The following is a 24,172-nucleotide window of genomic DNA, read 5'->3' on the forward strand; positions in this document are numbered from 1 at the left end:
CATGTAAGGTCTTTAATTCCTCTCTCCCAAAGCTGCCTTGGTTTCTGTCTCTCATGGCAGAGGTACCTCTCAAATCCTCCCCATAGAAGAGGAAGAAAACAGCACCTTCTCCTGAGTGTATTCCAGGGATATGTGGGCAACACTCAAACCCCAGAACAGCCACTTCCCAGGCAGCATGGTCACAGGCTTGGGATCAACGCCTCCACCTTGTTGCATCTGAACAGGGAAAGGTGGTTATAAGCAGGCAGCAATGATCACAGGAAGGGCCCAGCTCTGCCTAGAGTCCAGCTGGTGGGACATTATCAGCAAAATGATTACACAGAAATGTCCAGCTGTCCATTGTGTGTCTGTCTCGCTGGGTGGCAGCGAGAGTGGTGTTCTCTCGGAGGAACAAAGAACATTCCTGTTGGAAGCTTATCTTCTTGGTGGATGTTTTACCTGTCTCTGGTTTGTCAGTGTTGCAATCCACAATTGTATCTGCTGCCAGACCTTCCTGTGGTTGTCATGGCCTCCCCTCCACTGTGGCACACACAGCTGGAGCTGGAAGATGGAATTGCTAATGGGAAGCTCCATTCGTCATTCCCGATATCCCCTGGTAGGCAGAGAGCATGGAGTCACGGACCTGCTCCGTCAGCTTGGGAACATCGTCTGGGCCCAGGCCCAGCGTCTCCACTTCTGGCAGGATCTGGATGATCATCTTTCCTGGAAGAACATGAGATGGGGAGAAAAAGCCCCATGAGTGGTATAGAAGAGCCAGAGGCAGTACAGCAGGAGGGTTGGTGCCAACCAAGGAAATGCTCTCATTCCCACACCAGTGGTGTGGGAGCCCAATCACATCCCAAATGTACACAGCAAAAACCCAACCCGAGCTTTTCTCATCCACTGAGAGCATACGAATCATAAATATGGAAAGAGATGAATCTCTCCTCCAACACAATGCAATATAGGATGGGTTTCATATAGGATAGGTTTTCACAGTGGCAAGGTCACAGGGTCTGTCTAGATCACAGGCAAAGAGAAGATGTTTAATACAACACTTCCAAACTGGCTGTGCTCTGTCTATGTATACCAAATTTAGCATGGTCCCTCCTTCCAGAAACACACTTTGGGATGAGAGAAATTGTGGCCAGGATTCCATGGTATGTTAGATTTCTCTGGGGAAGCACCTAAGCAATGGACTGGTGTAAACTGGAAGAACGTACTGGGGAGCTGCCATCATGCTCTTCTGTTCTGGCACCAAGAGTTCCCATTTTGGGCCAGTGGAGACAAGACAGTGCCTGCACAGACAGGAATCTGGAGATCTGAGGAGAGTCTGTGATGTGTTATAATGTTCTTGCATGGCTTAACACGTGTGCCTGGAAAGAGATCCAGCAGTCCTGTCAGCAGAACTGTGGGAAGGAGGCAAAACAAGCGTAGAGAAGAACTTCACAAAAGAAAATGTTTTGTCATTTTGGATGGGGCTTGGAGCAATCTGGTCTAGTGGAAGATGGTAAGGTGTGGAATGAAATGAGCTTCAAGTCCCTTCCAACCTAAACCCTTCTGTGATTCCATGATTCTTTATTACCTGCCTGCACATCTTACACCCAAAGCCAGGCTGGTATTTCACTTCACTTGCTCCTACTAAAAGATCAGAGTGATGACAAGGCTGTGCTGAAAATTCAGGTCTCTTGGGAACAGACTTCCAGCAAGCACCAGACATGTTCCATGAATGACAGTGTCCAGGCACAGACCCGGGCTTCCGAGAGTCCGAGAGACTCCTCAGCGCAGCCAGAGCACTGCGGACACAGGGAGCTGCTCGGTGTGCAGGAATCTTGACCACCATCTTCAGAATCAGCTCTGGCAAAATTTCCAGATGGGGAAAATGGAAAAGTACAAGGAAAGATAACTAGGGTTCTTTCTTCAGCAGTTCAGGTCCTGACTGTTTAACAGCCATTTGGAAAATGGCTCAGAGATCTGCTGAGCATGGAATTAGCTAACCATGAATTCCCAGGGCGACTGAAATTGTATAGAGGCAAATATACATGTGACTGCAGAAAGTCTTTCCTAAATAGCTCAGAGAATTCTTGGAATTTCCATCCTTGGAGTTAATACAACATTTTCTGGACTGGTCATAAAGCTAACTCATCTGTCTTTAGATCTGGCCTTGCTTAAAGCAAAATGTTCGGCTTCTTCCAAGATCTCTCCCCACGAGGTTATCCTCTGATTTTCCAGAGCACGGATGTGAAGGGAAAGGAACAGTCTGGCAGAATCCCTGGTCATGGTCCTATTGACCCTCAAGTGGGGGAACACTTCCAGATCCAAAAGACTTTTGTCTGTGAACAGGGAGAGGATAAACCCAGCAGGTGAAAGATGACCGGAAACGCAATTCCATATTTATCATTTGCACCACTCTCTCTTTCCAGGTGTCTGCCTGCAATGGAATGACTACACCCAGGCACAACAATGGGAGGAATGAGAATTTTAGATGCAGATCCTCTCTTCAAGGAACACCAGGGATGGCCTGGGAAAGAGTGGCAAGTGGCAGAAGTCCATTTTAAGGTGGGTGGTAGCTAAGGGAGAGAAGGAACATGATGGGTTACTTTTCTCTGTTGGTATTTGTACCATTTTTTTCCTGCATTTTCCTTCTGAAGTCCAAGACCTGTGTTATTTTTTCCCCTAAAATTTTATCAGTGGCCAGTTGAAATTTTTGTTACCATAAATGTTTCCTAGCTCTCCATGCACCTGCAGGTCCAAGGGCAGTCGGGGTGGGGGTCAGGGTCAGGACTCTGCTGCTTCTCCAAGTTCTCTTGGACAAGCAGTGAGAAATCCAAGGGGAGAGGAAAAAGTGATGTCTGAAATGTCCCATTTCTTCCCAAGAAGACAGAAACTGCTGTTTTCTGGGTGCCATCTCCATATTAAATGTGGTCCTCTGCCCACCTCGGTCATGTCTCCAAGGTCTGAGCTTACACCACCACTCCATTCTTTGCCCCAGGTCATCCTCACCTGGTGTAAATTTCTTCTCCTTCTGGTTGTAGAAGTTGTTGTAGGACGACAACACTACAGGAATGATGGGGACCTGGAGGGGAGGCAGTCTACAGTGAATATGCACATCTCCTTATCCTTTCTCCAAAATTCAACTAATGTTTTCAGGGCAATTCTGCACCTTGTTGATAATTATCAACATCAGTGTCACACTCAGACACTCAGAGGATTATTTGAATATTTAGATCATTTAACTGTATCACCCCATGTCCTTGCAACTGGATTTTGTATTTTCATCTCTGTATTTAGGCCAACAACAGTGGATTGTCAAATTTCTATCTACAGAGGCCAGCTCAGCAGAAACTTCCCTGTGGAGGTCCAGGGCTCTTGTCAAGGTCCCCCCACTTTTATCCCAAACTTTAACAAAGGTTTTTCACTTGTCTCTCTATTTCTGAAACAGTGCCACCTGCAAACCCCGAGGGCTCCTGGATATGTAGACAATCCATAGGGAAGCCTGGGACCAGTACCCTGGTTTGCTGGTGGACCACAGGAGGCAAATCACACTGCATGGGCAGAAGGAAGGGTGGGTCTCACCTGGGCTTTCACAGCCAGCTGAAAGGCCCCACGTTTGAAGGGCAACATGGAGCCACCATGGTTGCGAGTTCCTTCAGGGAAGATCAAGACACGCAACTGCAGGAAGGAGAAGACATTAGGGCAGAAGGACCTCCAGGTACAATTCTAAGCCACTGCAGAGGGATGGTGCCCTGGGGCTCATCTCTGTACCCCTGACCTTCAAGGGCACAGACACACTGATGCTCTCACTCTGTTCTGCTCAGTGCCCAGCCCAGAGACAAAGATCTCTTTCCACCCACATTGAGATTCCTGTTTTCCAGTGGCTCCTCATTGGACTCCTCCCCACTCACATTGTCCTTGTGCAGGGAGTGTGCCACGTCTGTCAGGGTACCAATGGACTCTTCCCTCCTCTTGCGGTCAATGAAGATGACCCCTGCAAGCCAGCAGGCCAGGCCGAATGTGCCCATGTACAGGATCTCCTTCTTTGCAATGGGCACACAGCGCCTTGGCAATATCTCCATCATCACTGCAAGGGGACAGCAAGGGCAGAACAAATCATCATCTGCACTCAGAGTCCCTCTAGATTCTGGGCAACAGCACTCTGCTCTAGGGGGTGCCATGCCTGAAGCTTCATAGAATCCCTGGGGAATTCTGGGGGGCTCCCAACCATCCACTCAGGACTGGCACTGAAGGAGAGCAGCTATGAGAAGGCTGTGGTCAGCTGAAAGCCTTGTCCCCATTCCCTTGGAGAGGGTGAAGCTGATGTAGCTTGAAAATGCCTCTGATACCCTGGAGACCAGCCCTGGCTTGGGGCTGGCTGGTGAAGGGCTCTGTAGCAGCCACTCTGTAACAGCCACTCCTGCCCTTCTGTCTGCCTGGAGCAGGAGGCTGGATCACCACGTACCCAGGATGTCAAGGGAGGTCTGGTGATTCAGCACCAGGACAAAAGGTTTCTTTGTCCTGAGGTTCTCCTTGCCCTTCACCACTATCTGAATGCCAAAGATGTATTTGAGTGGCATGGTCAATGTGCGCAAAAACCTGGAAAAGAGGAGTGGAAATTAGCCAAAGAGATGTTGAAATTTGGACCAAACTTCGCATCCAAACCAGCACACCTCACACTCTGCTTCTGCTGGTTTCCCACTGACATAGCTTTGACCATGACTTGGAGAACAATTAGTGCTCCTCTGCAGCTAATTATTTAATTATGGAAGACAAATACACCTTGCAGGTTTCCCTCAAGCCATACATGACCAATGACCCAGCAACTACAGCTCCAGAAGTTCCACAGATTAACCAAATATTAGATAATACCCAGATTCACAGCACTCTTTTGTTCTCTGCTTTCCTCCCCACCTTGCTGGTTTGGGAATACGGGCTGCAGTAAACCTGTGCCTAACCCTGCTGGCTGTGGAAAGAGAGGGATTTGCCTTTAGGTGACATTAGGCTGCAACACTGGGAGTCTTATTTGAAGAGATATTGCTAAAATAATATAAAAAAAAATCAGGCACCAAAGTTAAGAGGTGAACAAAATTTCTCAAAGCAAAAGGCTGATGCTCAGTTTGGAGATATGAATTCCCACTGAAGCATAAAATGGAATAGTAAGTCCTGCTTCTGCAGCACTTCAGGAGGGTTCAAGCACTGTGGTACTGTGTAGCAGAGTCATCTTTTTAGCCTCACTAAGCCCAGGTTCCTGATTGCCACCACTGATCACTCCTGAACAGATCATGCAGCCTCCAGGTGAGACCACATCTTGGAGAGTCTGAATAGAATCTGGAGAGATAGGATGGGTAGCTATGGGATGGGCTGGGGGACCGCCAGACCTGGGACACCAGGCTGTCACTGAGCTGATGGGAACCCCAGTGCCCATGCAGGGGCCAGCACTGCACTGTGGTGATGTCTCAGGTGTGCACTGGCCCAGAGTAGAGAATGGGAAGAGCCCCTGGAGTGGCTTTCTCAACACAAGTTAGTAATAGAGTGCTTAGCCATGGGGAAGAGGGAAATACAGTTCTAAAGACCAGATAAAAGAGCTCTAGTAAAAACAGCAATATGTATTCCATCCAGGTTGTCGGCATTACCTGCTTTGGCAAATCTATGTCCCCTTTTACATCCTTTCTTTCCCTAATTTGTTATTATTTTTATCAACCCCAAACCAGTATTAAAACCCACACCCCTTCTCTGAATTACAGAGTCTGTCATCTCCCCAGATGAATATAAAACTGATCCCTCCCCTCCACAGCACACCCCCAGGACCCTCCAAATCAAAGCACTGGATAGAGTGGACTCTATCAATGCTCAGGGCAGAAAGGAGTCACAGACAACTTACATCATGTTGTCCACGTTACGTCCACGAGGAATACTGAGGATGGCAACACCAATGCTTATGGTGAAGAGCCACAACTTATAGAAGGTCATCTTGCAGAAGAATCTGAATGCAGGTTTCACCTGGTAGAGGACTAGAAAGGCAATGAGCAGACAGGTAAAGGGGTAGTGAAGGAAGAAAAGCTCCATCCTTCCAGCTCAGAGCGTGTTGAGCAGAGCAGTGAATGAGTCACAAGCAGCTGGTGATGTAGAGCAGAGGTGAGACTCCCTCCATCAGCTGTGTGTGGGTGGTGCAAAGCTGGAATGAGGTTTGGGAGTGAGGCTTCAGCCAGGCTGTGCTCTTTGCTGGGAGCTGCACTCACCTTGGGAAGCTGGTTTAGCAACTGCACTGCAAGAGCTCCAGGAGGGCTGGATGGCAACAGGGCAAACACACCAGCAAAGCTGTCTGTGTGCAGGGGCTGCGGGGCTGGCAGTGCTTGGAGAGCCCCTTCAGGGGGCTCTGGGAAGAGAAACCCTGAGGAATTTTAAGAAAATCTTTAGCGGGGAAGAGCAGGATGTATTGGACAGCACAAACCCTGCCCAGAGAAGCTGTGGCCACCTCATCTCTGGAAATGTCAAAGACCAGGTTGGGGCATGAAGCAACCTGGGATAGTGGAAGGTGTCCCTGCCCATGGCAGGGGTGGAACTAGATGATATTTAAGTCCATTCCAGCCCAAACCGTTCCATGATTCCATGATTCCATGATTCTATGACCCCAGGCTGTCTCACTTTGCGCAAACATTGATCTTCACCAAGCAAGATGGCTGCAAGATGTCCAGGAAATCAGAAATCAGTATTTTCAGGGGAGAAAAACAGTAATCTGAGCAGTCAGACCCTGCTCTACACATCCAGGCACTGGAGGGACCAAGCTGAGCAGCTGGACATTCCACATGCACAGTGGGAAAAGTGGGGAAAGTGCCACAAGTCTAGAGAAAAAAAAAAAAAAAAAGCAAGAGCAGTGACTCCCAGTGTTTTCCTGACAAGAGGCAGATGCATGTTCAGACAGCATGGGACAGCTGGGACAGCTCCAACTGCATTTCATCTCCTAAAACAACTGCATGAAAAGGAACTTCGCAATAGCCAGAATGACTGGGCTGAAAAACAAATGTTTCATGATTTATCATTTGCACACCAGGCCTTGCTCTAGGAGCTGGCACTTCAAAGGAGCAATGATTCTCAATTCCAGCCAGGTCTGAGAGCTGCAGATTCTCAAAAGGGAATAGCCCAAGGACCCATAAAACCACAATGACCATCACCTAAAACCTAAAGAACAAAGTCAAATCCTTAACATCAGTAAAATGGGCAAAACTCAGTGATATTTCCTGAAGAAATTGAGGAAAGACCTAATAATATAGAAATACATTGCCTGTGCTCCCTGCTCCTCCAGCTTAGCCACGGACCCTTCTTCTCCTGATTTTCATTGGAAAACTGAAGAGAGGTGACTGCAGCCTCTCCTCTCAGCTCTCCCAAGGCTTCCCTGCAACCACAGCAGAGGCAGCCAAAGCAAAGAGCTTCTCCACAGCTTCTGAACTGTCCCTGCACCAGCACATGGACACTACAAGAGCCCCATGTGTGCACACTGGGACCCTCTGAACTGGTGCTTGCAGGGACCAGGTCCCTGGGGAAGACAGTGCTTAGAAAAAAAACATGGCTTCTTTCAGCTTCTCCAAGGTTTGATCCAGCAAACAGTTCCCTTTCTATGTCTGTCAACCTTTCCTGTATCTCATCTGCACAAAATTGTGGTCTTTTGCAACTGGGACGAGGTTGATTTGATGCGCAACTGGTTCATCCTGACCTACCAGAAAGAGGTTCCTAAAATGTAATGCCAGTGAAAGGAGTGGAATGGCTGTCTTGCACTAATGGCAGTAGTTTCCAAAACAGGGTGCTGTTGAGGCTCCTGCTGTAGAAGAAATCTTTGACACAACTCTGCACATAGAAACCCACCCAGAATGTCAGGAAGGAAGTCTGCAAGTTCACAACAGCTCACAGACCACTGGAAAGGTTTATTTTAACTCACTGTCAGCAATTTTCAATGACTTCACAGAAACACTGAGGTTGGAAAATACCTCCAAGATCACTGAACCCACCGTGTGCCTGATCCCCACCTTGTCCCCAGCCCACAGCACCGAGTGCCACATCCAGGCCTTCCCTGGGCACTTCCAGGAATGGGCACTCCAAACCTCCCTGGGCAGCCCCTGGCAGTGCCTGAGCACCCTTTCCATGGGGAAATTCCTCCTGATGTCCACCCTGAGGCTCCCCTGACCCAGCCTGAGGCCTCTCCTCCTGTCCCTGTTCCCTGGGAGCAGAGCCCAAATTCCCCCTGGCTTCCCCCTCCTGTCAGGAGCTGTGCAGAGTAAGGAGGTTTTTGATTCCAACAGCTGGTGTCTCTGATGAGTATGGAGAAAGCCAAGGACGTTCCCAATTCACCATGGACAGACAGGCAGCTCAGATCTAACACAACATTCAGGCTCCAAACCCACAGATAAGCAAAGTCTGCAGCTGTAATTTTCTCCTGTTGCAAGGATACCCAGCACCTGGATCCATCCTGCTCCCATTTCAGAAGAGTCAGCTCTTGCCTAACCTGCAAGGTGTTTTCAGAAACCGCAGCTCCAATGAAGATCCCAGTCTCCAGACCAAGTGTGTCCATGCCCAGGTGACTCCCTTCTGCCCCTGGGTCTTTGCACCTTTTCCAGGACCTGGCTTAATTTAAGTGAATCTGAGATAGGGAGATGAGGGACTTGCTCACAGCGTGAGCTTTTGTCACCAAGTTTTAATGACTCTCCCGCTCCCCAGATCTGCTCAGCCACACATTGGCTAGAAGAGAGAGAGGAGGCAGGGAAACTGATTCTTTATGGGAAAATGTGGTGGGAAAAGGCCAAGAAAATTGTCTTGTTCACCATATGAAGGCTCAGAAGAGGATGGACTGTAGTCAGCACAGGGATGTGTGAGAGAGAGGATTTGGTGAAGCTGAAGATCACAATGATTTCCAAATGCAAAGCAATGGTTCCAACACAAAATATGAGGACTGGATTTTGAAATGGGAGTGATTCCCACTGAAAATTGCTGGCATAAATATCTACTCTGAAACAGACTGGAACAAGCAGAGGGGCAGACACCAACCTCTTGTCTCTGGTAACCAAGGACAGGACCCAAGGGAACAGCTGGAGCTGTGCTGGGGGCTTTGGTTGGATATCAGGAAAGATTCTTCCCCCAGAGGGTGCTGGGGCACCGAACAGGCTCCTCAGGGAATGGACATGGCCCCAGGGCTGCCAGAGCTTCAGGGGTGTTTGGGCAATGCTCTCAGGCACAGGGTGGGATTGTTGGAGAGTCTGTGCAGGGCCAGAAGTTGGACTTTCCAACTCAGGATATTCCATGTTTCTAAGGTAAGTTATCAAAGGGCAGTGTTGGGTCTGGCCAACGACAGCAAAAGACACCAGCCTCCAAAGTGTGAACAGGTCAAAAGGGAATTCATCCCTTACTCCTCAGGGAATTCATCCCTTACTTCTCACTTAGAGGCATTAAGGTTGATATTAAAACCTTCAGAGGGATTCCAGGATAAAAATATTAGAGAAAGGTCATCAAGACTGAGGAAACTGCTTAGGATGCTCTGGCTGCAGCTCCACAATGAATCCATATAAACCCTCAGTTTTACAAGGCACAGATTCCTTTCAGAGACCAATTTATGAGCAAAGGCATGGCTGGAAGTGCTTGTAATGACAAGAGAAGAGGTTTTACAAGAAAAGGTGTTCTGGCTCATCAAGATTTCTCTGGTATCGAGACAGGTCTGACAGAAAATAATGTCTCTTAGGGAGACATAAACCACTCCCACTCTCATTCTTCAGACTGAGCAGATCCAGCTTTCTCAGCCTGTCTCTGCACCCCACTGACCACCTTGGTGGGCATCCACTGAGGAAAAATGTAGTTGGCATTGGGAGAAGGACCTGACAGGAGGAACTTGGGATGGACATCCAGCTGGGGGCGGCTGCTGGTGGGAAAGAAAGTGAATGAGGCCTCAACAGAACTGGGAGGGAGAGATGCCCTTCTGAAACCAGCAGCAGAGGTTGATCAAGGCAAACCATTCCACCCCAGCTCCTGCAGGAGGCAGCCCCCACCTCAGGAGCTCCACTGGCCAAGGCAGGCACATGCCAGGCACCCTGTGGATAGTCCCCATGTTGCTATACCAGCATTGCATATGTTTGATCAAGTTGATAACTAAGTCAAATTGTCCAGATTTCAACTTGGCTAGAAAGAAAAAATCCACTGTCTGTGCTCAGTGCACACAGAGGGGTTGCGGGTGCTTTTGAGCCAGTCACATCCTCCCCCAGAGGGGAACTGCTGAATTTGACAGGTAATGAATGATACTCTGTCCCAGATGGGCTGAGCAGACACACGGCTATGCCACAATTAGACAACCAGGAGTGGCAAACCAGAGCTGGAGAGACTGGGACACCCCAGTCAATACCTCCCACCTATCAGTGCTGACTTTCACACAGGAGTTGGGGTCAGAGGCTTCAGCAAGAAATACCTTCTTTCATTAACAACACACAGTTTCTGGAACTGCCCTTTCCCAATATTCCCACAGAAAACCTACCACCATTCTCCACACACGTATGGTTGCTGCACCTTTTATGAAATGCAAAGAACATTTTGGCCTCAGCCCAAAATTGCAATTTATTAAGCAATAACAGGAATATAGCAGACTACAGAGGAAGGAGAAAGTGGGTTTGATCCCTTTCAGGAAGAGGGGAAAAGCTGGATTGAAACCAGAATAGTTACTACTTTCTTGTATGTTCAGATTGTTTTTATCTTTGCCGGGCCACATCCCACCAGCTCTAGAGGTTAGTGCTGAGTCACTCTGGCTCATGCCAGGCCTCAGGAATAATTTGTCACAGGTTTCTGTCACATCAGAGGACTTTTTGGGCATTCTGGACTATGGAAAATAATAGTGAGAAAACTCTCACCCATGTGGCAAATTTCTTCCTTCTATATTGGAGCAAAACCTGACACAGGGGATTTTAGGACAGTGTGTTTGGGGTGCAGGACAGCTATTTCTTCTTCTGTCAGAGGCATTCTACCATTAGTACATTTTCTCTGAAAATTGATGAATTTATTTCTTTCAAACAAAAAAATTGAAGAACAAAAATCTACTGTTATTCCAATGCCTTGATCATTCTTTGGGGGTTGAAAATTTTAAAAGAAAGGTCCAAAATGTGTTTGATGGTAAATCTCGGTGAAGGATTGTGTGGTTCCATGGCCTAAGCCAGCAGCTGGCGTGACTTGGGATCAGCCTCTGGACAACTCATTTCACTTGGCTTTGTGATACTGAGTGATTTCACAGATCTGGGATATCTCTTCATTAAGTTCTTTTATTCCTGGGTTGCATCCCACTTCAGGCTTCATGCAAATCAAGCTGAGCAAATGACAGAACCATGCCCAAACACTGCACACAGTGAAAGCATAAACACAGTAAAAATTAATAATCCACCTTGGCAGCTTCCCAAGTCTGGACATCTGGGAAATCCTCAACATTCAGCATTTAAAGTCACCAGAATCTTTTTCTAGAGGAGATAAAAAGCATTGTGTTAATAGATAAGAACCTGACATACCTCCCTGATACCTTGTGGGATTTGTTTCCACAGGTTAGGCTGGAAAGGAGGGATCAAAACTTGGTATTATGAGAGTGTGGCAGGACTGGACTGTCAGGGGAAAGCAAGGATGTTTTGTTTGGAAAATACACTGGAACAGCTTGCACTTCTCCAGGGAGAGCCACTCTTTCCTACATCTACTTCCCAGGGATTTCAGGGAGCATTTTGGAAGGAGTTAGATCTTAAGAATTTTACAAATCTTAAAGGCAGGTGAGAGAAATAGTGTAAAAATAGGTGACAACTGTACAAGCAGAGATCAAAACCAGAAACCCTTCCATAGACTGGGAATTAATTTTCAAATGCTGAGTTGCTTTTGGCCTTACAAGGATGTGCTGACAAACAGCATCTTGACAGACAGACAGAGAGAGCACCCTTCCCAGTCTGGGCATTGTTTCCCATGGAATAAACCCTGGCATCAATAGTGAAGAACTAAATGGGAAGTCTATTAATCAGAAAAAAAAATCCCAGAATTCCAGAACGGTTCAGGCTGGGAGGGGGCCCAGAGGGTCCCTGGTGGCACCTCCCTGCTCAGGCAGGGCCATCCCAGAGCACAGGGCACAGCATTGTGTGCACAGGGCTCTGCAGGATCCCCGCTGAGGGAGACTCCAGCCCCTCCCTGGGCAGCCTGCTCAGGGCTGGGCACTGCCCAGGGCAGAAGTTGTGCCTCCTGGGCAGGGGCAGCTCTGGGCTCAGGCCCTGCCCGTGGCTCTGGTGCCACTGCTGGGCCTGGAGCCGAGCCCGGGCCCTGCTCTGCCCCTCCCTGCACACAGGGACACCCAGGGCTGAGGGCCCCTCTCAGCTGGGGCTCCTCTCCAGGCTGAGCAGCCCCAGCTCCCTCAGCCTTTCCTTGTTAGAAAAAAATCTCAGAATAGGGCACTTGGCTTGCTCTGCCAAAAAAATCTGCATTTTGTACGAGCCACTCTAAGTACACCTGGTGAACTGGAGCATCTAAAGCTGTACCTGGCACAGAGGTCCAGCCCTATGTTAGGGAGCTCAGTTTTAAACCCCGGGGTCTGGCTTTCACAGGTGTCTGCAGGCATGACCTGCTGCAGTTCACAGATCCTACCTTGCTCCTCGGTGCTCTTTGACTTCCAGGGTCTGAGGTCCAGCTTTGGGATCTGACTGCAGCTCACAAAGCCATGGGGGTATCTGTTAGCCTGGAAGATATTCCTTGATACTTTAGTGATGTGGGTATTGTCACATATTATTCGTGACAAGGAGATTTTGGCCAGTGAACAGCGCTGGCGAGGAGTGAAAACCCCAGGGTTCTGCCACCAAAACCTGAAGGAGAAAGAAGACACAACAGATTTTTGCCTTCTGCCTTCTTCACATTGATGACTCCCACAATATTAATTCCCATTAACACTAATTTCTTCTGCCAAGAACAAATTTGAATTTCTATTATTTAAATCAAGAGCCCTGACTTGACAATTGGATAATTGTCAATCTCACAATTGGAAGGTCGTGAGTTCGATGCTCACACAGGCACCATTTATCACCGGCTGGGGTCTGTGTACAAATCACAAAAGGGGCGGGGCTGCTGGGGATGGAGTCTCAAGTTGTTGTATTTTCCAGCATCAGTCTCATTACACGGTTATGACAATGGGAAGATGCCATCAGCTCACATCTCCAGCAGCAGACAAAGAACTTAAGGTTACAACTTACTTGCAAAGTTTTTTGACCAATCCCACAAAGCAAAAGCATATTGACAGTAGTTCTATCCAATCACTAGAAGCACACATACCTTTGGTTAAAACAATGCTCGCTTCTTTCAAATAAAAGACCTGCTTGTAAGCCTTAAGATACATTGCACAGAGCTCCATTATTAAGCTTAGAACTTCCTAGCATCTGGCTAGATATACTTTGCTGTAGTTTAATGAATTATTCTATCCAAGCGTTAATACACAGACCATTGTTCTGTTTGTCCTTACTTTTCTCCTTCTTATATAATTTTTCTGCTGACAAATCCTATGACTACTGCTTAGCTCCAATGACAGTTCTGCTGTCTCTGAGGCCCGACTTTTGCAGTTTTCCCAAAACCCTCTGATTTTAAAGATTCCCACAATTACCTTGCTTTTCTTTTGGCCATGGATAGGTAACAAAGCTGCAATTGAATTAATTGTCCTCAGATAAGGCACAGGAACCCTCTTTCAAATAGGAAAGTTTGCACAGGCTGTGGTCACAGCCAAATGAGTGCCATGTTGGAACAAGCCCTGTAATTATTCAATTTTTTAGAAAAGGGCTTGTTTCCTGCCATAAGAACAGGACTTCTAGATGTGCAACAGACTGTTTGACCCTAAGCTCCTCATCCTGGAGTTTGAGCTCGTACTAAGTCTTTCTCAGCAGAAGTGTTTCCCAGAAACATGGGCTGTGATCCCATTTTCAGGCAATATTGCTGGCAGGTACAGGGATCTTGCTTCAGAATTCCAGCTTAAAATGGGGAATGTAACTCACTGCTGTACTTGAAGCCCCTGAGCAACCTCAAGGAGGAGGAGGAGATCAAGTGTGTTGAAACCTCAGCACTGCTGAAGTGATTTTGGCTGACAAGAAAACCCCAACCCACCACATCCATCGCTGCAAAGATCAAACACTGCCACATGTCAGAGCTGAGGGTTCCAGTTCAGAACTGGGGGAGGGAAGAAGAAATAGTGAGATATCACTTTGCTGGGAAGAGATCTCAGCCTAGGATCTCAACCATCAGACAGGGAATAAGAACATGACTACAAAGAGAATGAAACTTTTGAAGGAGTATTAAAAAAAAAGCAACAAACAACTGGAGTAGTTTTCATATCTGCGTGAAGAAATCTGCATAAACTCCAGACTCCCTGTGCTCTGGGGTTGGGATACCCAGCTCTCCTCTTACCTGTCCCCATCACGAATGTTCCTGAACTGGGTGCCAATGAGACAGGCCATGAGAGGCCCCACTCGGCCTCCTTTCACAAAGGGCTCTGCAAGGGCCCCAATCCAGATGTCAATATTCTTTGGTGTCCCATAGAGCTTCAGGAATTTCCTTGCCAGGTTCCGATTCCTCAACACGTGCCCAAGTGACTTCACTCCAGAGGGCTGTGAGAGCCCACAGAATTTTCTCCAGGAGTTGTAACCTGCAAGTAGTTGAATGTCAGAGCAGATAGCACAGTGATGCACTACTCCCCCCCCCCCCACCCCCCAGAAAGATTTTTCCCTCTCCTTCCCAAAGCTGGGACACCAGTAAGGCACGAAAATGTTTAAAACATTTTTCTATATTTCTGTTAATGCTACTGCCTTCCCACTCCTCCAGAGCCAGCTCCCCCTGCCTGTTTTTGGAGAGCCACGTATTTGCAGGTGGGAGCTGTACCACCACCATCCACCTCCACTCAGCAGGGATGCAACTGACGCTGACTTCACTGAAAGAGAACCTGGACAAGATGTTGATGGCCCCTCTCTCTGTACAACAGGAGAATGACCAAGTCCTTCTCCACAGCTGGTCCCTGTCCAGCCATGGGGACAAGCCACCCACTCCACACAGCCCAAGTTACTTCAGCCACCAGACTTTGCCAGCTGGACTAATTTTTCTGGTCTGTAAACAGCCAAAAATCCACTGAGCCACAACTGGTGCATAATTCTGCATCTGGGTGGAGGATATGAGATGATGCTGCAACAAACACCTCTGCTGTAAGCAGGATGTCATCGAATCATGGAACAATTTGGATTGGAAGGGATAATAAAGTTCATCTCATTCCACCCACTGCCATGAGCAGGGACACCTTCCACTATCCCAGGGTGCTCCAAGCCCTGTTCAGCCTGGCCTTGAGCACTTGCAGGAATGGAGCAGCCACAGCTTCTCTGGGCAATCTGTGCCAGGGCCTCACCAACCTGACAGGAAATTTTTTTCCTGATATCCATTCCAAACCTACTGTCTTATGTCTAAAAACAGGGAGCATTGGGAGCAAAAGACACAGCATATGGTGCCTAGATGACACTACTATCAAACAACTCCATAACACTGAGAATTTGCTTAATCAGAAAATTAATTAGGGAGGGGTTTTGACCTTGTTATGCCATCACCACCTTCGTGGATGTCTAATATAAAGGAGTACAGCACTCATAGGTGGGTTGAGACCTAAAGCTAAGCCCAAATTCACTAGAAATACATGTCACTCCCACCATGTCAGGTCTGGAAACCCAGGATTTGTGATTCTGATCAGGTCTGCATGATGGTGTTCCTCAATAAAGCATGGAAAAATCACAACCTTATGTTGTGGCCAAGGCAGAGCAATCCTGTGAGCTGATGATACCTCTGGATGTACTGCAAAGCCTCTGACTGGGCTTAAAACCCACGGATCCAGCTCAGTTTTCATCCCAGTTTCAAACAGGAGCCCTATCATATCTCTCAGGATGTTGCTTACACAGCAGCTCTGGGCTCTTACCTCAGCATAATGACACTGTTGTGCAAGGACCCACTCAGGAGCCAGCTCTGAAGTGCTATCAACAATCTATTTCTCAAGACCATCTTGCAATGCCATTACACTGGTTTTGCACCTTGAAGAGCTCTGAGAGTGGTTCTGACATGCTTGGTTGTTTTTTTCTCTGGGACACAGATTTAGTAAAGAAATCATGATGAGATTTTCTTTACATATTGGAAACTGCTCTTCCAGTCATGCGTGGCTGGGCTGAACCCTACAGGTGGTTGCAGAGAAGTCATAGGGGACTTACAGCCCTAATTCCACTCCTGCAAATTTGTTGCTGAACTATTTTACCATTTTTTTTCACTTGGACAATAGAAACAAGTCAATCACTGAACACCAAGCTCTGGTCTGTGCAATGCCCTGTGTTCTGCCTCCATGTCTCTCATGCAGCTTCAGCCAGGCTTTGCTTTCAGTGCTCAACCTCCACCCAGTTACCTGTGGTGATTCAGAAACAAGGAAAAAGTTTTGGAAAGAACATCAGAGAATCACTGAATATCCTGCATTGGGAGAGATACATAAGGATCACTGAATCCAACTCCTGAGTAATTTCAGCCAAGCATGGGCTGGAGAAGCTTCTCAATGTTTAATCACAAAAACGCCTGATTTCCACTTGTTTTTCTTTGTAAGCTCTGCTCCCACAGCTGACTTACCTGGAAGGCCATGATCTCGGCTGCGCTGCATGTTGAGTGCAGCTAAATCAAACCCAATCCTCTCAACCTGCTCAAAGAGCCGGTCCCGGAGCTCGCCCACCACCATCTGCTGCTGCGTCATCAGCTTGGCCTGGTTGGCCATGAGGCTCCGGAGATAGGGATCAATCCCACCTGTAGAGGTGGCACAGGGAAAATGGGATCAATTCCACCCGAAGCAGAGACATGGGAGCAATGCAGGGAGGACAACATGTGGCTAAGAGGCCCCAGACAGGTGAGCACAGCTCATATTTAATTATAAGCTACTACATGAGAATCAATTTCCCTGCACTTAAAGGATTAAGAAGAAAATACTTTGAATAATGTTCTTCGAGGCCACAGCAATGAAGCAATCAGACCACTTTGGAACATGATGGGCTGCCCTCATCTACAGGGGACAGCTCTGTTGGGACAACTCCAGCTGGTAGTAAAGGCCATTTAATACATTGAACACAAAACACTTTTAAATTTGGGCGAAGCAGGAGTTCATCCAGAGAAGACAAAAAGGACAAATGAAATAAACCCACACTGCAGAAAAGGATTTACCTTCTTGAATGATTCTCCAGACAGCAAAGAAGGAGGTTCTGAGCTGAATTTCAGGAGTTATGGGTCTGTAATATTCATCTAAGCGGCCAACAGTTGGTGGGACTGAGGCATGAGCAAAGCGAAAAGCCAAGGTGAAGACATTGGATATCCGAGGATCCACAGACTCATTGTAGCCCCGGTAGCGAGGAATGAGCCTGTGGAACCTGCATCCCAACAGGAGAGGCAGGTAGTCCCTGTAAGTTATGATCTAGGGGGAAACAAGGAAAGGGTGAACTGTTAATGTTTTGGCCATCAGCTTCTGTGGAAGAAAAGATAATTTTCATGTTCTCTCTGCCACAACACTCTGGCAGGTCAGAGCAACATAATAATAGGTTGGACTCAACGATCTCAGAAGTCTTTTCTAATCTAATTGGTTCTGTGATTTTGTGAAGATAAAAGCCTGCCAAATCCTCCCCAATATTGGCTCCTTGTAACCACACCACTCCCATCAGGCAGGCAGAACTGCACCCTTCATGCTTCAGATAGCAAAGATAACATCGGCAGATAACGGGGGGTAGCACCACCCACGGGCAGCTCCCTGAGTCCTCCCACAGCAGAGATTTCCAGTCCTGCCCTCTTGTCTCTCTGGGATATTGAGGAGGCAGCACAATATAATTTAAAAAAGAAAAATCAAATTCTGTGTCAGTAGGAGAAAATTGATTAATTGTCTGAATACCGCATGAAGACGAAACCATTGATGTAAACACAATGATGGAGATGATGCTTTTTGGACAATCCTTTGAATGTTTGCCTTGCCCAACATGTTTTTTCAACAATACAATAATATTTAAATGGACAGCATAAAAACATAAACATTTTGATGTTCCTGCTTTTTATTTTTGTTAAACCAGCTCAGAAGACAGGCTTCAAAGGAGGTGCAGAGCCTTTGGAAACCTCATGTCCCTTTCTCTCATAGGATCCAGGCTTTCCTGCCAGCTGTAAAACCTCATCTAGCTTTGAGGCCATTCCTGCTCAAAACTGGAGGCTGGACAAGAGACTTTGGGAGGGCTCTCCCAAGCACAGAGGTGCTTGTGTGACCCCAGGATCCCATTCAGGGTCAAGGCTGGGGTAGTGTGTCAAGCTAGTTATGATTGTGTGGGGTGGTCAAAGGGTGCAGCCCTGTCCCAAGGAGACACCATGATTGGCTCCGCCAGCACATGGGGCCTCTTCATAGAATCCCAGAATGGTCTGGGTTGGAAAGGACCTTTAAGATCATTCCCTGCCATAGGCAGGGAATCATTGAGAGGAAGGGATTCACAACCTGAGGAATTTTATTCCAAATTTCCAGGACCATTTTTATCAGGTACAAAACACCAGTTAGAAAAGCTTTTCCTCTGACTTTTCTGTCTGTTCCTCATACAAAAATGTGCCATTAAAAACCTCATCAAGCACTTTGTAAATTTAACAGTAGAGGTATACAAAACATTCAGGAGGGCCCCTCTGTGATTGTCATTTAAGGTATCTCTGAGTGATTTTGCTTTGGTCAAAAGGGGCTGGAGGAAAGAATTTGGTCCTCTCACCAAATTCTTTCCCCAAATCCTGCACCCTTTGGCCACCCTGCACTAGCAAAATCTAACATATGAACCCTGTGAGACTGCAGACAGAGCCAGGACAGGTGGGATGATGGCTAGTACCTGGATCATGGCTCCCAGGATCTTTCGTGCCTCCTGGTAGAGCCTCTCATCATTCCAGTGGGGATTGAGGCTCTTCAGCTTTCCAGCCAGGCGGTTGTGCTCTCGCATGAAGAGCGTGTGCATGCAGGCCAGCTCCAGCATCTCACTGGCACGGGTGTCACCTGGGAGAGGCACACATGACACTGGAATGGGAAAGTCACATTGGGAAGCACACACAGAGGAATTTTTAGATGTCTCAATATTTGTGTTGTGAAGAAAGTGGGTAAGAAACACAGAGGAGTAGAGGGAAACCGAAGATTGGACAGCACCAGGCAAAAGCTGAATTTCTGCTGAGGCAACAAAAGCCAGGTCCTGTCCTGGCTGTGCTGAGAATAACAGAGAGGTCGGGAAAGTTTCAGTGAAGGGCTGGGAGCATTAACTTAAAAAGTTAAATACAAGTAGGTGTTCTCCAGGCTCCCATATCAGAGATGTTTGGTCTCACAGCTCGAGAGAGAAATGCAAATGGGCAAAGGGAAGTCAAGATGGCCAAGGAAGCTCTGAAACTCAGCAGGTCTCCTTCAAACCAGCTGAAACTGCGGCCAAAGCAAGGTGACAGTCACAAACAGGCTCTCTGGGGAATAAAAGGAAAAGCAAAATGAGTCAACTTGGAGGAATAAAAAACAAACAGCATCACAATAAAATATCAAATCCTTCTTCAAACATCTGGGGCAGGAAACGCAAGAGCAAGCAGGTGATGAGAGCATAGGCAAGCACTCAGAGAAAAGTAAATATGTCGTATTTAGTCCCCTTGTCCCACAGCAAATGGAGGCATTTGCTCCTGCACTTGGCACAGAGCCCTTTTCATCCACTCTCAAAGGCTGCCTGTGAGGGACTGCGGAAGGAGGAACAAATGCAGCACTGTGAGGTTTCCCTGAGCAGAATGCATCCAGCCAGAGCTTCCAACAGAGCTCTGGGAGGAAACATTGAGCCCTGGGAGGCAACTGCACATGGGCTCTCCCAGTTCTCAGGGACCGGAAAAGTCACAAATAAGACACTGAATTTTCAAAGGCGCTTCCGATGCAGCCTGAACTGATAAACTTTCCCATAAAAGAACTGATGGATCTGTTCCAGCCATGGAACAGGAACTGTTCCTTGCTGAGAGTCTGCAGGGGCCAGAAGCCCCTCCTGGGAAGTATCTGATGCTCCTGCCCACTCTGCTTCTCACTGAGCACCTGCCTTTGGCCGCAGGTCCTGCATGGTCCTCACCAAGGAGAGACCTGTACAGAACTGGGGGAGCAGGTGAACACATGGAACAACATGTGGGACAGGTGGAATGCTGTGGGAGCCTGGAGGGAGAGAGAAACACCATGAGCTTTAAAGGAGAGAGCTGATGGATTCCAAGGACCACGGGGATGTTCAGAGGAACTTTGGCCAGATATGAAAGGGGCCAAGGGAATGGAAAGCAGCTCCCCAGCTGATGAGATCTGTTGTGCCCTGAAACTTTCTCCAGCACTGCCACAAGCATCCTGGTGTGGCCAGAGCCAGCAAGAGTCAGTTGAGAAGTCCTGCTCTCCAAAAAAAATAGGCCATGGAGACACTAATTCATGAGGTATATCAGAAGCATCCCTCTCTGGGGTCCCACAGACTTGTGGAAAGTACTCCCAGTACTCCCTCAGCCTTCACAGTGGTGGGAACACACCTTAAAAGGCCATCTTGGTCTGGTATTGGCCTCATCCTCATTCCAGCTGGGATCCGAGCTCCTCTCAAAGTGCAGCAGGGACATGCAAATGTTTCCTGCTGTGGCCCAGCACAGTAGTTGCACATCTGTTCCCATCCTGCTGGGATGGAGACAGCCATGGAAGGACAAGTACAGACCAGCCATTGCCTCCAGGCCAGGCTGCCATTGCTGTGCCTGCTTGGGCACTCTGGGCCCTACACCAGAGCTGCTGAGCATGGATGAGACACCTTCACTCCAGGTTTATCCTCACAAACAAGACTTGGAGAGGGTGAAGACCCTCCTACCTAGCACAGCCTGTCTCAGTCTTTCATGATTTGCTCCATTCCATTTTCTATTTAAATGAGAAAAAATAACTAAAGAAGTGAGCTGGAGATGGTGGAATTGCCTCGCAGATTCCAGGTTTGGGGTGCAAGCACCCAACTCACCTGCAAGAAAACAAGGGATTCGAGCTGCCCCGCTGGCCTTGAGGCAGGGCTCCTTCCTCATGGGACCGAAAGGCATGTACGCCCTGCCCCTGTCGGTGAAGTTGTGGTTCACAGCCAGGAGGCCCCTCTGGCTGCCGCGGTCCCGCAGCCGCTCGGCCACGGCGGCCTCGCTGCCGTACACGACGCTGCCGTCCAGGAAGGAGGTGAGCGCGTTGATCTGCTCCCTCACCGCCCGGCCCCGCGGGCAGGCCGCAGCCGAGCGGAAGAAAGGGAGGCAATCCCTCCTGTTGGTGATTCGGGGATCGTTGGGTGGGATCTGCAGATGGAGAAAAGGAAAATTCATGAGTCCTATGGATTCCTAAAGTCTTTCCCCTGAAGATAAATATATTTGACTGCATCTTTAACGCTCAGTTTTCTTATCTCCATATCTACACCACAGAGAATTGTCATCCAGTATTTGTGACCCTTCCTTCCAGCACTCTCAAATGTATGTCAGGGAAACACTCAGTGATGTTTCATCCCATCACAGTTTTCCTTGAGAGGAATTAGGAGGACATGTAGAAGCCAGAGCTGTAGCAGAACTTCAGAGGTGGGAGAGCAGGGCTGCAGGAGGGACATCGACATGATTTGGTGAAAAAGAAGCTCAGGGGGGCCCTTGTGGGTCTGCACAGCTCCTGACAAGAGGGGACAGCCAGGGTGGTCGGGCTCTGCCCCCAGGGAACAGGGACAGGAGGAGAGGGAACAGTCTCAGGCTGGGCCAGAGTGGACATCAGGAGGAATTTCCCCATGGAAAGGGTGGTCAGGCACTGTCAGGGCCTGCCCAGGGAGGTTTGGAGTGCCCATCCCTGGAGGAGTCCAAGGAAGTCCTGGACGTGGCACTCGGTGCTGTGGGCTGGGGACAAGGTGGGGGTGAGGCACAGCTTGGACTGGATGATCCTGGAGGGCTTTTCCAACCCCAATGCTTCTGTGATTCTGTGATCTGCTGGAGCAGGACCAGGATGTGACTTCTGATAATGCCACAGGAACTGCTGGGAGATCTCAGCACTCCCTTGTCCCATGCAAAGAACACTGAAGTCCCGTGGATTTTCTGGGGTATTGACACTCCCCAGTGTCTGTCTGTGACATTTCCTGTTTTCCTGGCATCACCTGAGCTACCTTTGCACAACAGCTCCAAAGAAAAACCACATTGCTGAGGGAGATGGCCAAATGCCTGGAAACCTGGCAAAGTCTGTGCCTGTGCCTGAGCCCAGGGACTGCCCCTGGAACACAGCACTGCTACCACACAGAGTGCTCTGACCTCCTTGGCCTGTTCTGGGAGGATATTCCTCCACGGCCAAGGAGCGTGAGAGCCACCAACATCTGATTGGAAAGCAGATGCCCTCTCCCTTCCTCCCCTGGAAGAAGGAGGCTGCCTGTACCTGGATGGGAAAGCAGGGAGGCTCCTTGGCACAGCTGGTGTCACAGTCTGTCCCACCACTGAAGGGGACTCTGGCTGGGGTTTCTGGGCTGAAATCCAGGTCGTGGTCAATAAACTGGCCCCACTGCATGAACATAAGGGATCTCTGCTGGTCCATCCGCAGCAGCTCCGGGGGGAACCGGACAATCTCGTTGGACACTTGTCGGACCTGCAAGGGTGGAGGCAGAACACATTGGTGGGAAATGACATGTGTGAATGGGTGCACCCAGCTGCAGGGTCATCAGCAGAAATTCCCAGGACACTTCTTGTGCTTTGCAGACAAAAAACCCCAAATCTGTCTGTGCAGGAATGTGTCACCATCACCAAGTGCCCTTCGCTGAGCACAATGCTGCTCTGACTCTAGGCAGGATTCTGAACCTCCAGGCCAAGACTGTCCCTTGATGGACTTGGGGAAATGGCTAAGCAAGCCAGGGAAAGGGAGACAAAACAAATTTTAAAATATCTTTTTTTTTTTTTTAATAGAAGTGTAGAAAAAATAGCCCCAGGGAATTTCTGAAAATTATCTTGAAGTCCTCCTCCCTTCTCATCCCTTACTCAGCAATCACAGTTCTCCCACCTCCATGTATTACTACAGAAAAAGTGGACACAGTGCTGTGGAGGAAGGTTAGGAAGTACAAGAAATCCATGAACACAACCCCAGCTCCTCCTCATCAGAGCTGTTGCACCAAGCTCAAGTGACCAAAAGCCACCTTACAGTGTCCCTGATCACATCCAGGTGCCATGAGACCCACAACCCCTGCACTTCACCCATCCAGGGACCCCCACATAGCATTTCTGGTCATACATTTTTTGTTCTGGGGATTCCCTGGCTCACTTTATCTTCTGGCATAATTGCTTTTCAGAAACATCAGCCACAGACCAAATAAAAAAAGGTAAGTAAAATAATTTGGCTTAAATGCACTCAATTTAAAAGAACATATTGTGTAATTCTGTATTCTTCCTGTGATTCTGCAGCAATCTGATTAATTTTCCTTTGCTTTTCCTGAAGACATGGGACTTAGAAAGCATTCCTAATAGATTCCCCTGGATATTCTCAGACCATCACCCTGCAGCTGGTGAATCTAAGCCCCTTTAACCTGATCCACAATTCCAGGTAGTGGATGAGCACTTTGGTGCCTGCACTCTGTCCTAGAACTGACAATCCCTAGGCCTGACACTGTGTTCTGAGACTGTTACAAACTTTACCAGTGGAAGGGGGAATCCAGAGAAACGCTTTCCTTCCGTCCACCCGCGGGGCACGGACACGCCATCCTCATATTCTGCTGGCAGCCACCTGGCCAGGGCTCTGTTGGAAGCTCCTAGGGATGGGTTCCTCCTGTCAGAGGCAATGGAAAAACAGCAAACAGTTGGAGCCAAGAGCTTGTGGATATGGAGAAACATGGACCTTGGAATGAGAGCATGCCATGGTTGGGGAACTGCTGCAGCTCTGTAGGTTTGGTGCTATCAGTAAACCTCAGGATTAACAACAACAACAACAACAACAATCATAGAATTGTTTAGGTTGGAAAAGACCTTTAATAATCTGCCCCAACTCTCAGTTTCTCCCAGGCAAGAACTCAGGTGCCCCTGATATCATCCAGCCTGAAAAAAGGCCCTTGGACTGTGGCTGGAAAACAAAGCTGGAAGCTGAACACCATGGAAAAGGGGAGGAGCCTTTGAATGGAAT

General features: G+C 48.3%; 1 protein-coding gene and 1 pseudogene across 1 annotated transcript in view; both read right to left on the minus strand.

The window, feature by feature from the left end:
- Nucleotides 1-6,127, minus strand: LOC118694149 (1-acyl-sn-glycerol-3-phosphate acyltransferase alpha-like; annotated as a pseudogene).
- LOC118694148 (eosinophil peroxidase-like) overlaps nucleotides 5,912-24,172 on the minus strand; it is a 24,986-nt gene continuing 6,725 nt past the window's right edge. The window contains exons 5-14 of the mRNA XM_036395117.1: nucleotides 23,692-23,821; nucleotides 22,448-22,654; nucleotides 21,030-21,345; nucleotides 18,888-19,048; nucleotides 17,215-17,461; nucleotides 16,633-16,803; nucleotides 14,401-14,638; nucleotides 12,604-12,818; nucleotides 11,378-11,450; nucleotides 5,912-5,987 (exon numbers count right to left, since the gene is read on the minus strand). Coding sequence (XP_036251010.1) covers nucleotides 11,422-11,450; nucleotides 12,604-12,818; nucleotides 14,401-14,638; nucleotides 16,633-16,803; nucleotides 17,215-17,461; nucleotides 18,888-19,048; nucleotides 21,030-21,345; nucleotides 22,448-22,654; nucleotides 23,692-23,821 — 1,714 coding nt within the window. The 3' untranslated portion in view covers nucleotides 5,912-5,987; nucleotides 11,378-11,421. The remainder of the gene's footprint in view (nucleotides 5,988-11,377; nucleotides 11,451-12,603; nucleotides 12,819-14,400; nucleotides 14,639-16,632; nucleotides 16,804-17,214; nucleotides 17,462-18,887; nucleotides 19,049-21,029; nucleotides 21,346-22,447; nucleotides 22,655-23,691; nucleotides 23,822-24,172) is intronic.

The sequence above is a fragment of the Molothrus ater genome, chromosome 21 (genome assembly GCF_012460135.2).
Source record: "Molothrus ater isolate BHLD 08-10-18 breed brown headed cowbird chromosome 21, BPBGC_Mater_1.1, whole genome shotgun sequence".
NCBI classification, from domain to species: domain Eukaryota; kingdom Metazoa; phylum Chordata; class Aves; order Passeriformes; family Icteridae; genus Molothrus; species Molothrus ater.